Source organism: Macroventuria anomochaeta (genome assembly GCF_010093625.1).
Source record: "Macroventuria anomochaeta strain CBS 525.71 unplaced genomic scaffold BU25scaffold_32, whole genome shotgun sequence".
Lineage (NCBI taxonomy): Eukaryota > Fungi > Ascomycota > Dothideomycetes > Pleosporales > Didymellaceae > Macroventuria > Macroventuria anomochaeta.
This window is the reverse complement of record NW_022985393.1, coordinates 142085-153573: the sequence shown is the minus strand read 5'-3', so window position 1 is coordinate 153573 and position 11489 is coordinate 142085. Positions and strand designations below refer to the sequence as shown.

At 53.8% G+C, this 11489-nt stretch overlaps 4 protein-coding genes across 4 annotated transcripts; 2 read left to right on the top strand and 2 right to left on the bottom strand.

The window, feature by feature from the left end:
* Window positions 1-226: 226 nt before the first annotated feature.
* On the top strand, window positions 227-2322 carry BU25DRAFT_442127 (uncharacterized protein). The gene is made up of 2 exons (XM_033709279.1): window positions 227-352; window positions 404-2322. The coding sequence occupies exon 2, from the start codon at window positions 422-424 to the stop codon at window positions 1925-1927; it is 1506 nt and encodes a 501-aa protein (XP_033558354.1). The 5' UTR covers window positions 227-352; window positions 404-421; the 3' UTR covers window positions 1928-2322.
* On the bottom strand, window positions 1964-3632 carry BU25DRAFT_476825 (putative P450 monooxygenase; the record flags this gene model as incomplete). The annotated part of the gene is made up of 3 exons (XM_033710963.1): window positions 1964-2155; window positions 2207-2793; window positions 2849-3632. The coding sequence occupies 3 exons, from the start codon at window positions 3630-3632 to the stop codon at window positions 2000-2002; spliced, it is 1527 nt and encodes a 508-aa protein (XP_033558353.1). The 3' UTR covers window positions 1964-1999.
* Window positions 3633-5096: 1464 nt separating this feature from the next.
* On the bottom strand, window positions 5097-6071 carry BU25DRAFT_348536 (uncharacterized protein; the record flags this gene model as incomplete). Its single annotated transcript, XM_033703204.1, has 1 exon — window positions 5097-6071. The coding sequence occupies one exon, from the start codon at window positions 6069-6071 to the stop codon at window positions 5097-5099; it is 975 nt and encodes a 324-aa protein (XP_033558352.1).
* Window positions 6072-9120: 3049 nt separating this feature from the next.
* On the top strand, window positions 9121-11340 carry BU25DRAFT_433672 (uncharacterized protein; the record flags this gene model as incomplete). Its single annotated transcript, XM_033708796.1, has 1 exon — window positions 9121-11340. One exon carries the CDS (start codon window positions 9121-9123, stop codon window positions 11338-11340), a length of 2220 nt encoding a protein of 739 aa, XP_033558351.1.
* Window positions 11341-11489: the final 149 nt, after the last annotated feature.

The following is an 11489-nucleotide window of genomic DNA, read 5'->3' as shown; positions in this document are numbered from 1 at the left end:
TGCAGTAGACACGAATAATGTACACGAACACAACTTGTTCAAGACAGCGCATGTACTTACAGCTTCAAGACCCAAAGTCGGCTTTGCGGATCCGGTGTTGCCGTCCCCCCACATCATCCTTGTTCTCCCCGCACTCCATGCATGCATCCCCAGCATACACGCATCCCCCGCAATGGGGAGCTATAAAACCCGCGAAGGTAGCTTACATGTGTTTGTGTACGGGACATTACTCTTTCGGACTGACCTGCAGCTCTTCAATTGACCCAATTCACGCCCTTGGTACGCCATAACATCTTGAAATCAGCCCAGGGGCAGCTGTGTCTTTGAACAACACCACAAAACGAGATCCTAGGTATGATTGCTTTCAAACCAGCCGCTAGGAGCTATTGCTGACCCTACTCAGTCGTGAACAAGCTCTACCATGGCTTCCACGTTGCGAAAGAGAGACTCAATGGAGGCCAGTGCCGAAACACCACTCTCTACCAAGCCCTCCAGCCCTCGTCTTGACGCCTCGCAACCCCAGAAGAAGATTGGCCTCACATCCCTCCCACCTTCAGTCCGCAACACGATCTACAAGTATGCCCTTGACACCGAGCTCGTCAACACCGGTCTACCCAATGTGTCCTACACCCACACTCTCGACAGTGCCACCGGACTTTTGAAATTCAAAGCCTCGCGACCCCCCTTCCCCGTAGAAACGAGCTTGTTCCGGGTGAACAAGCTCATCAGCGCCGAAGCCCTGCACTTCTTCTACCCCTCGAACCTCTTCGTGCGCCTCAGCATCCTCACTTCCGATGCGCGCCACGCGAAAACAATGCTTGTAGACTCCGGACTCCTCTTCGCTGCATCCTCCCCCTCGGCGCTCGAAATCAGCACGCTCCACGCACTCGACATCTCGCTCGTGGAAAAAGGAAGCGAGAGGAAACGAGCGGTAGTCATGTTCCCAGCGCAATACCTCCCCCGCCTTATCAACTTCCTCCGCTCAGCCGGCGAAACGACGAAGACCTGGGGCATCACACGATCCCTCCACCTCTCCGTGCTGAACAGTTACTCCTTCCCCACCTCCCGCCTGCAAGGCGATCTCCTCGAGCCGTTCCGCGTGCTCAAATCCCTCTCTGCCGTAACGATCTCGCCCTCCCACACGCTGCCGCACTACACAACCGGCCTCAGCGCGAGCATGACGATCAAGGCGTTCGAGACACAGCGCTGGCTCGACACTATCACCGAGCTTGCAGACCTGAGCGATGTCGCAAGAATCACGACTGAGAACGGTGTTGCGGACTACGCCTTGAGTGTCGAGTACGCACAATCCGTCATCATAGCACTCACCTACGGCTTCCTGACCTCCGCCGAGGCGATCCACGGCCCCACACACGCGGAGGAAAATTTCAAGGCCATCCAGCGGCTGCGCTGGCGCGTCGAGTTGGGGTTGGGTATTGCGTTGACGCTGCAGCATAGGGCTTTGGATAGCCATAAAGACTGGCTCGGCGATACTAATTTGGAAGCGCGGAAGAGGAAAGAAGCGGCGAGGGATTTGTTGCTTGCGGAGAAGAGTATTTCCAAGGCGCTGAGTCTGGCGACAGACTCCCCTTCTCCAGCCGAAAATCCTTGGTATCTGAGTTTGCCGGTTGAGCTGATTCCGCCAAACAAACAAACCTGGTTTACCGAGGGCGAGAGGGCGCAGACGTGGTACGCGTTAGGCGTCGTACATACCTCTCTCGGTGAATACCTTTTCGCCGCTGGTGCGTTTGAGCGGGCGCTGGGGATGTGGGGCTCGAACGAAGGGATCGAGAAAGTGGAAGTTGCATTCGAAAAAGCCAGGATGGGTATCGAAAGTGACAGAGAAGGCATGTTCAAAGGGCACGTACAACCCGGGAGTGGTTTGCGTCGGGCAGCTCGGGTTGCGCAATTGAAGGCGGATGGGTAAACGCTTGTGGATAGCAACGGGTTGAGGAGAGGTCAGATATATACACAACAAAGCCGTCCCTAGTCGTTCATGTTACGAAACCCGAGCTGTTAGACCGACCTTACACCCACCCAGCCCCGTACAAGTAATACTAAACTTCTCCCTCCACTCTTCAAAGTCCTTCCTCTCAATCTCAAACCCCTGCACCAGTCTCACAACAACATACATAGTCTCCGTTAGCGCGAAGTTCTACATCCAAACGTCAGCAACCACACTCAAATCCGTATACGATATACTCACCTGTCCAATACACACTCTCGGCCCGCCAGAGAAGGGTACATATGCCCATCCAGGCCTAAACCCCGGCTCCAGCCACCTCTCCGGCCTAAACATCTCCGCATCCTGCCCAAAAAGATCCTCTCTTCGCTGCATACTGTACATATTCCACGCGACATAACTCCCCTTCGGCACGAGTACTGGACTCTTCTCGTCCTCGCCGCTGCCGCGCGGCAATACAGTATCTTGCAATGCCTCCCGCGAGTTGACGGGCACGATGGGATACAATCTCTGGCTCTCATTCACGACTGCGCGGAGAAATTTCATATCCTTTAGCTGCTCATACGTCGGTGTTGCGTCGCCAACTGTCTCCTCGATCTCGGAACGGAGTTTGGAGAGGATGTGCGCGTGCCGCGGGAGTTCCCATATGATATTGGACAACAGGGAAGCCACAGTGTCGCGGCCCGCGAGCAGGATGTTGAGGAGTTCGCTGCGGATGGTGGTACGATTGTCGGTGGATTCGAAGAGTGCTGATATGAAATTGTACCTCTTCTCATCTGGGGAACTTTTCAATTGTGTGAGATGGGCGTCGATGATGTGATCTACAAAGGCTGGTTGCTGTCAGTTGATGCTGGTGATGGGGATGTGGCGTGGTGGAGAGGGTACCTTGCATGACTCTGACGTGATTCTTTTTTGCAGCATTCAGTCGGTCGGGTAGGAAGAGTGTGATTGCTCCCCATTTCTTAAAGGCTTCGCGCTCGAAAGGGTTGGATGCGTAGTCGAACGCATCACAGAAGTCTCTGACTTCATGATCGTCTTCATTTCGACTCAATGCGTTCGTGCTCTTACCAAACAGCAGCTCCGTCGCCACATCCATACTCAGATCATGCAGCAACGGCTGCAAATCCACCGTCGTCCCGTCCTTTGGCACCAGATCGAAAAGCCTCTGCGTATGTCTCTCCAACATATTTACGTCCGCGACCTGACTCCGCTCAAAGCACGGCCTAAGCATCTCTCTCGAATGTTTCCACGCCTTTCCCTCATTGACAAAAATCCCATACCCCAAATAAGAACTCATCTCCTGAATCCTCTCCTGACCCAAGCTCCACTTACTAAAATCCGTCGCCAGCACCGCCTTAATGTTCTCAGGGTCATCCGTAGTGAAGAAGTCCGTGCCCAGGACATAGTGGTGTCGCGTATGTCCATCCACCTCTTTGAATTGACCCGCCATATATGGCAAGAGGCGGTGCTCCTTGATCGCCTTGACCTGGCCCCACCAGAATGCTGCGCCAAGGGTGAAAGGCGTCTGACGCTCCTTCGCGGGAAGACAGCCATGTTGTTTGGCGAAGGCGCGGATGCGTGAACCAGTTGTCATCTCCCAATACAATCTCCGCGCGACATAGAGGCTGAGAAGAGATATAGCGAAATTGGTGAGTGTGAAGATAGCCATTTCCGAGCGCGCTGAACACGAGATAGACCTGAAAGAAAGAGGGCAAGACAGCGCAACGTCTTACAGCATGGAGGTACTCAGAGACTACGATCAAGTTCAGGAGAAAGAAACTGGGTCTGAAGTGGTAGTTAGTGCTGATGCTTAGCCTTGCTGCTTTTGAGTACCACAACGGTCATCAGGCAACCGTTTTTGTACCCTTACCATGGGCGCAAACGACGCATAAGCGGCAGAAGTCGGGCCATTATGTTCGTGTCCTTGGACCTGTGCCCTACCGTATTTCGGTTGAGTATAATACGATCTCGCTTAATTAGTCTCGCGGTGTTTGTGGAAGCAATGGAGGTGGTGGTTGACATGACGTGTTGGGGACAGCGGTGTTAAGTTACACAGGCGTTAAAGCAACGACAACCAAAGGCGTGATCTCTTACTCATAATACTTAATTACCAAGTCGGATGCCTGCTGCCACTTGAATGTAGACTTGAGTTCCTTCTATTCCTGCCAATGGCGCGTTCAGGACACCCTTCGGATGGCCTTCGAGCAGTGCATTGGATTTCGGTGGCTCCGTAACCAACCAGCAAGCGGTGATATCAAGGTCCGATTTGTAGTTGGTTGCCTGATACGGGATGCCGATTACCCGACACTGTGCCTCATCGATCCCAGTGCCTTGGGTCCAACACGACGCGAAAGGCATTGGTCAGTGCACTTATATGAGAGTACTGCATGGGGACTGAGAGACTGGCAGCACTTTTCTATTCCTTTCGCATACTTAACTAAGAGTAGGGGGAGTGAGGGGGTCAATATCGTCAAAAGAGTTTCAGGTGCCACCGTGCAAGGTCGAAGCAAAAGACCGGCCATTCCAAATGGACGGGGTAGCTCAAGACAATTCAGTGCGTGCTTGAGCCAGTAGAGAGAACGCATGAGCTTGACTTTGCGGGATTGTCATTCCCACCATGATGGCAAAAAAAACGTCCAAAACCAAAACGCCGACTTGCTGTGCATGGGTATCAAAGGCCCAAAAGGGAGCAAAATCATTGTGAAGCCGTTCGAGTAAGTCGTGCGAGTCGAGACGTTGTACTGCATCCGGGCAATACGGTCGACTCGTGCTCTGTCATTGCGCAGCAATGTCCGTCGTGAAAGGATATCGAATGTCAATGCGTAGTGGAAGACATGAGAAAAGGGAAATGTAACAGAGAACCGAACACCCGAGTGGAGGAAGCTCACAAAAAGCAAGGGATACAGCTCAATCCTCCCTTGATACTTGGACAGGTAGATCGCTCAGATCTGGTGAGTGTTTGTCGGTGACAGTAATTTTCTACGGTTGGTAGGTGGTCACATTGGATGCTGAACGGCGAGCCAAATCGTTGCGAACTCGAGTTACCTGTGAAGGGGTGATGCGTTGAAAGCCTTCAAGGCACGTCGTGAAAGGAAAACGGATAAGGACGAGTGTTTTCGCAAATGAAGCCCTCTCAGGACTCGAGGTAAGCATCCATGGCGTCCTCGAGATCCTTGTTGAGGAGACCGTACTTGACCTCTTCGTTGATCTCGTCGACAGGAAGGTAGACGTCTTCCATGGTGGGGACGCGAGCGATCTGGTCGAGAGGGTACTGCTCGACGGCCTGGAGCTGATTCCACGGTAGACCAACTGGACCTTGCTCGCGAGGTAGAGGTGGGTAGCGTCCAACGCCAGTCTTTGCGCGATCATCGCCCTCCCACTTCATCTCTGCCAAGCATGGCCATGGCGCGATCTCGTCTTTGCCGTTCTGCCAGTCGTCGCACCAGATAGTCTTCTCACCAAGAGCTCGGCCGTAGTTGCCGACCTGATCGAAGTTGCCAGAGAGACCGCAACGTCGCATCATGTCTTGCTGTTGTGGGGAGATAGGTGGAACGCGCAAAATGATCTCGGCTTCTCTGTCTTGAGCCTGCTCTGCAAGCTTCTTGGCCTTGGACGCCATCACAGCCTCGCGATGCGCGATGTAATCCGCCACCTTCCACTTTGCGACATCAGCGTTCTTGAACAAGCGTTTCATTGAGTTTCGGACGACAAGAAACTCCTGGGCAGCACGTGTTTCTTCCGACACCCATGTGCGAGTGTTGCGGAAATTGCCGCCTCCACGTGTGAAGCCGTTACCGGGGCCGAAATGATGATTGTTGCGGCGAAATTGCTGAACGGGAGGACTATAGGCGGGAGTAGGAATGTGATGACGCTGGAAGTTGCCTTGGAAAGGGCCGGCGAATCCATCGGAGTCTTTGTGAGTGTACGACAAGCCGTCATCGTGAATCTTCAAGTCCTCGAAGTTGAGTGTGGCAGTGCTGAGCGGGCTGATGTTGGAGCACTTGCGATCATCGTCAAAGCTCCCGTTGTCATGCAGAGTGTCGCTGCTGTTGCCAGAAGGTGGGGAGGGAGCGACATTGGCTTTGAGGTGAGTTGTGACACCATTCATGCCACTGGCAAGCTTGCTGCCGACATTCGCAATGAATTCGGCCATTGTACGGTTTCGGTGATCCGGTAGCTTGCGCCTGCGAATTAAAGGGAAGTACAGCTGGAGACTCGAGACCTGCTATCGAGAAGACGCGACAGGAAGATGTGTCTGCGTATTTGTGATGAGTGCGGTGATCAACGTAGTACGCGCTGCCAATAGGTTTGCGTGATTGCTGCCTGTACGGTACCGACTTGCACTGTTAGTGGCTTCGTATGGAAGAGAAGTGAGAGTGTCTGGTAAAGACTCTGGGAGTCACGTTAGCACGTGGAGACTAATGAGCGCTGAGGACATGTTTTCACCGCCTCGGCACTGCAATGGCTGCCTCAAGCACACGTCAAACGCAGGACCAGCCACGTACCTTGATGTGTGGCACTCCGACTTGCGGAGCCCTTGTCCAATACGAAGGCGGTTCCTTGAATGGGCGGTGTCTAATGCGGAGGTTCGAAGTCTATAGTTGAGGCTACTAACCACGTTAGAGTACCGCGTATCAACACCTGTCGAGCCATGCTTACAATATGAAAGTGGAATGGAGAGATGAGGTGCTTAGGTAGTGCAATCGGACAGTTATATTGCTGCGCCGAAGGTCATCGTTGGGATGTAGTCAATACTAAAGTCTGTATCGCTTGCCTGGGGTTAGGAAGTATTTGGTGGAGGAATGATGCTCACATTAGGATCGCTTTTATATACCTCTCGACTGATGCCTTAGAGCTAGCCGAAGACCAAGGTGAGAGGCATGCTTGATGAAGAAGCGGTGACGATACAACGTGGGGATAAAAGACTTCGGTAGTGCGTTGCTGGGTTGATCACGCGGTCTGTTCGATCTATGCGTGTCTATGTGGTCCAGGTAAGTCCAAAACTTTTGGGTTGCGATACGAAAGCGCTGGAACGATGAAAGGGCGAGAGCGTGTGCGCGGAGAACAACAAATAGGCCTGACGGCGGGCGATTGCGCGAGAAAAAGCGAAGTGCGTTGTGGTAGTCCGTGACTGTTTCTTGGTGTTGACTGTGGAATGAGCGGACGAAAAGTTTTTAAGCGACTGCGGAGCGAGGCAATCAGTGAAAGTGAAGCCTATCGTGAGCCTCCAAAGGCCTCAAGCCGGCTCCAAGGACCCGCTTGGCGCCAGAAAGAGTGTTCTCTGCCACTTTGCATACAACACCTGCGCCAGCAGCGCCCACAACAGAGACCAAGCAGCGTCCAGCGCCGACACGACGAAGAAGAACAAAGATGAATAAAGGGAGATGCAATGCAATAGCGGCGGAGGGAGGTAGAGATGGGGTGAGAAGGGAGATCACGAGCCATGATGAAATGTTTGTTGAGCTTCCTCACGAGATAGGAAGCTACAGCTCTGTGGAAGCAGGCGGACCTGTTGAAGCTCGATCTCATACTGGAAAGGACGAAATGGATCACCGACAGACACGAATAACCACTCGACTTCTTGAAGGATAGTCAAAAAGATGGAAGATGTGCAAACCTCATCACTGCCTCTTCATCTTACGAGCCTATAACTCTTTTCCGAGCTACAGATCTCTCCAGGCACACAATTTCATCCCAACTCGCGGAGTATACGATTCCAAGAGACCATCAATGTGTTCGATCAGACTTCGTCGAAATCGAAATTGCTGGTGGACGGCACGCGAGGTGAAAGTGAAGAAGAAGCGGTTCGTCGAAGTTCCGTGTTCCGTATGTAATGCCACGATGAATGCCTACACGTGATCCACGATCATGTGAGCTGCGAGCTGGAGCGAGGCAAATGTTGAAGGCATCTCGTGGCACATGCGCAGAATCTTGACGATAATGGTGAAGAGGTTGGGATGCGAACAGCACCGCGTTTGAGATCTCCCCAACCGCCAGGGCGGCGATTGGACAGGAGCGATCGACCGCGGGCTGCCCTCCCCACAACGGGCGCTACGCCTCAGCCACCTGTTGATCACCACCGCCTGTTGATGTGTTCACGAAAACACACCGCAAGCGCTGTCAGGCCGCAATTCGCGCAAGGGAGATATTGCGACTGCGAATCTCATTGCAGCGACTGTGAAGCTGGATGTTGAATATGCGAAGAGACATTGAGAGAAAACAACATTCCACGTGCGAGATGACGTCTGGCCTAGCCTGCATAAAACCGGGATAACGGCGCCACTACGCCTTTGACGCGGCCGTGCGGCGAGAGCCTACAAAACATGCCGTGCCTGCATCTTTCAGACTTCGGGCACCTCCTCTGCTGACGACTGACGCTCGGAGGTCGTGTTCCCTTGCGCTCGACAACGACTCCGCCTGCGACGGGCTGTACGTCACGAGATTGCGCAGGTCGCAAGATCTGACTCTCTCGCGCCCGTACGACTTCGCAGGCCGCCAATGAGCGCAAGTCGTGGAACAAAGAACGCCCGCTCAGACAAATTTCGACAACCACCCGAGGACAAAGAGGCTCAAAAATAACAGCCGCGCAATATCGTTCTAGCGCGTTGTTTGGGTCTTCCCCAGACCGACAGTCTGACAAGCAAATGACTGGTCGGCAGTGGCTTGCTCCACCTCCAAGGGCGCGTATTTGGGCCACCACCACTTCCTGGATCCACCTGGTCTAACTTGAGCCTCACTGAGCTGGATGCGCTCTGAAACGGAGAGGTCGGGCAGGCCATTCCATGCGGTACCATTGGTACCATGTGGGTCGCCTGCAGCTGATCCTCGCTCTCTCGCGGTACGTAGCTCGCTTCCATACCGCATTGTGAAGATTGATATTCACGCTATCTCCACTCACACTTGTACTCACCTTCACCTCGCATCCTCTTCCAGAATCTTTCCTGCATTGTGCGGAGCGTTGGATTTCCTATTGTTTCTATTGTCTTTTTCCTTCTTAAGCGCATAATACCTTTCTTCCGTTGCAGCCTATCTCTGGCAGATACACGTTATAGCTGGACTATACTCTCGACAACGCCTTTACGATTATACAACGAACTTGAAGACGCTCGACCCTAATACACCTTTCAGACCCCGTTTCACAACCATCCACCTCTGTCATGGCTTCCTCAGCGAACCAACAGCAATCCTTCCCGGCTGTGCCTCCATCTATGTCCGCTGGCGATCATGAGATGCGAGACTACTACGCCCCGCAAAATGCACCACGACCCCCAATGAACCAAACACCAAACTTCAAACCATACCTTGGCCTTCGAGCTAGGCTCTCGCAAATATGGATCAACCGCTGGACGATTCTCCTCCTTCTAGTGCTCGTTCGTCTGCTTATCGCCATCGCAAGCACCGACTCAAGCCTTGCTTCCGCACGCCGCGAAGCCCTTAGTGCTTGCACCCAAGTCGAGAATATTGGTAGCTCCATGGCTTCCATGCCTCACTACATGGCGAAGGGCGTCAACGAGATGACCGCTTCTGGGGTTGAGAAGGCAGTCAGTGGCCTCATGGCCATGTTGGAGATGAGCGTCACTGGTATCGAGGAGATCGTTCTCTTCGTTATTCACATGATGACAAGCACTTACCTCTGCCTGATCACCCTGGCTGTTCGCGGCAGCCTTCACGCTGCTGTGGAAATCGGCACCGAAATCAGCAAAACCCTCAATCAAACCATCGATGAGGTCACCGACGACATGGGCAACGCAGTCAAGACTGTCACCGACGGTATCAACTCCGTTCTTGACAAGATCAACTTCAACATTCCCGGCTTCGACAAGCCGGAGATCAACCTTGACGAGCAGATCTCCAAGCTGAAGGGACTCCAAGTACCACCCGAACTCCAGCAAGGCCTCCAAGAGCTGAACAACTCAATCCCGACATTCGAGGAGGTGCAGAACTTCACCGACAACATCATTCGTACCCCCTTCGAAGAGGTCAAGAAGCTGATTCAGGCCATGAACAACTTCACGTTCGACCGCGATGTGCTTCCTGTCCCACAAAAAGACACGCTTAACTTCTGCTCCGAGGGCAATTCCATCAATGACTTCTTCGACGATCTCATCACGATGGCCTACAATGCGCGCAAAATCGCTCTTGGCGTACTGATTGTCCTCGCCATCCTTGTCTGCGTCCCCATGGCGTGGATGGAAGCCCGTCGATACCGCAGGATGCAAGAACGTGCTGCACTCTTTGCGGAAGGCCACGAAGGCATGGACGTTGTCTACCTGGCTTCACGCCCTACCTCTTCCGGTTTCGGCTTGTGGTTCGGCAGGCGCTTTGGCTCAGCTCGTCGTCAAGCAATTGTTCGCTGGGCCTGGGCTTACGCCACCTCCGTTCCCATGCTCTTTCTCCTGTCTCTGGGTATCGCGGGTCTCTTCGCCTGCTTCTGTCAATACCTCTTGTTGAAGGCTATTCAAGACAAGACTCCTGAGCTCACGAACCAGGTCGCTGACTTTGCCGGCAAGGTTGTTGCTTCTCTCAACAACGCCTCCATGTCTTGGTCCGAGGGCGTCAACGACGCCGTCGCCAAGCTGGACGACGAGATCAACAACGACATTTTGGGCTGGGTCAACACCAGCACCACCGCTGTCAACAACACCCTGAACGTTTTCGTGGACGAAATGAGCAAGACCCTCAACTCGACGTTCGGCGGCACCGTTCTCTACGATCCCATCAAGGACGTCCTGAACTGCCTGATCGGCCTGAAGATCGCTTCTTTCCAAAACGGCCTGACCTGGGTCCAAGAGCACGCTCACGTCAACTTTCCCGGCGTGTCGAACGACACTCTCTCTCTTGGTGCCGCTGCTCAGGTCAGCGGCTCTGACTCTGCTGCCGAACTGCTGTCCGACCCCAACGGCAAGGCGAAGGATGAGATCACCGAAGCAGTCGACCACGTCATCGAGAAGCTCCTGAGCGGCATCCAGACCGAAGCGCTCATCTCCGTCGCACTTGTACTCATCTGGCTTTTCATCGCCATCGGCGGCCTCGTATACGCATCGACTCATCTCGTCTGCCGCGATCCCGAGACAGGAACCGCCTACTACACCGACCCATCCATCGATCACCAATCCAAAGCCCCTGTTCACCACGCTGATTCCGCTCCGCCGCAGTACGTCGCCAACGACTACCAAGTCAACAAAGCCGCACCCTGGACAATTACTCCCCGACCCTTCCAAACTGTCGAACCCGAGACAGAGAAGATCGGGCAAGTAGGTGCGCGCGCCGTCACCGACTCAGCTCGTCCCGGCCACGTACGCATGAGCAGCCACGGCCACCTTGCCGACCCTTCGCCCCTCGACGAGAAGCACAATCCCTTCTCCGACCGGCACTAAACCCGTCCAGTATTCCATTGTCGACAACCCAACTGTCTACCACTGACCGCCGCTTCTGCTTCTGAGTCTCTACCAGACGGCCGGGTTGCCACTTGACAGTGCGACTGCAGCCGTAATTGCTCAGACCATTCTTGGTCCCCTGAAGTTTC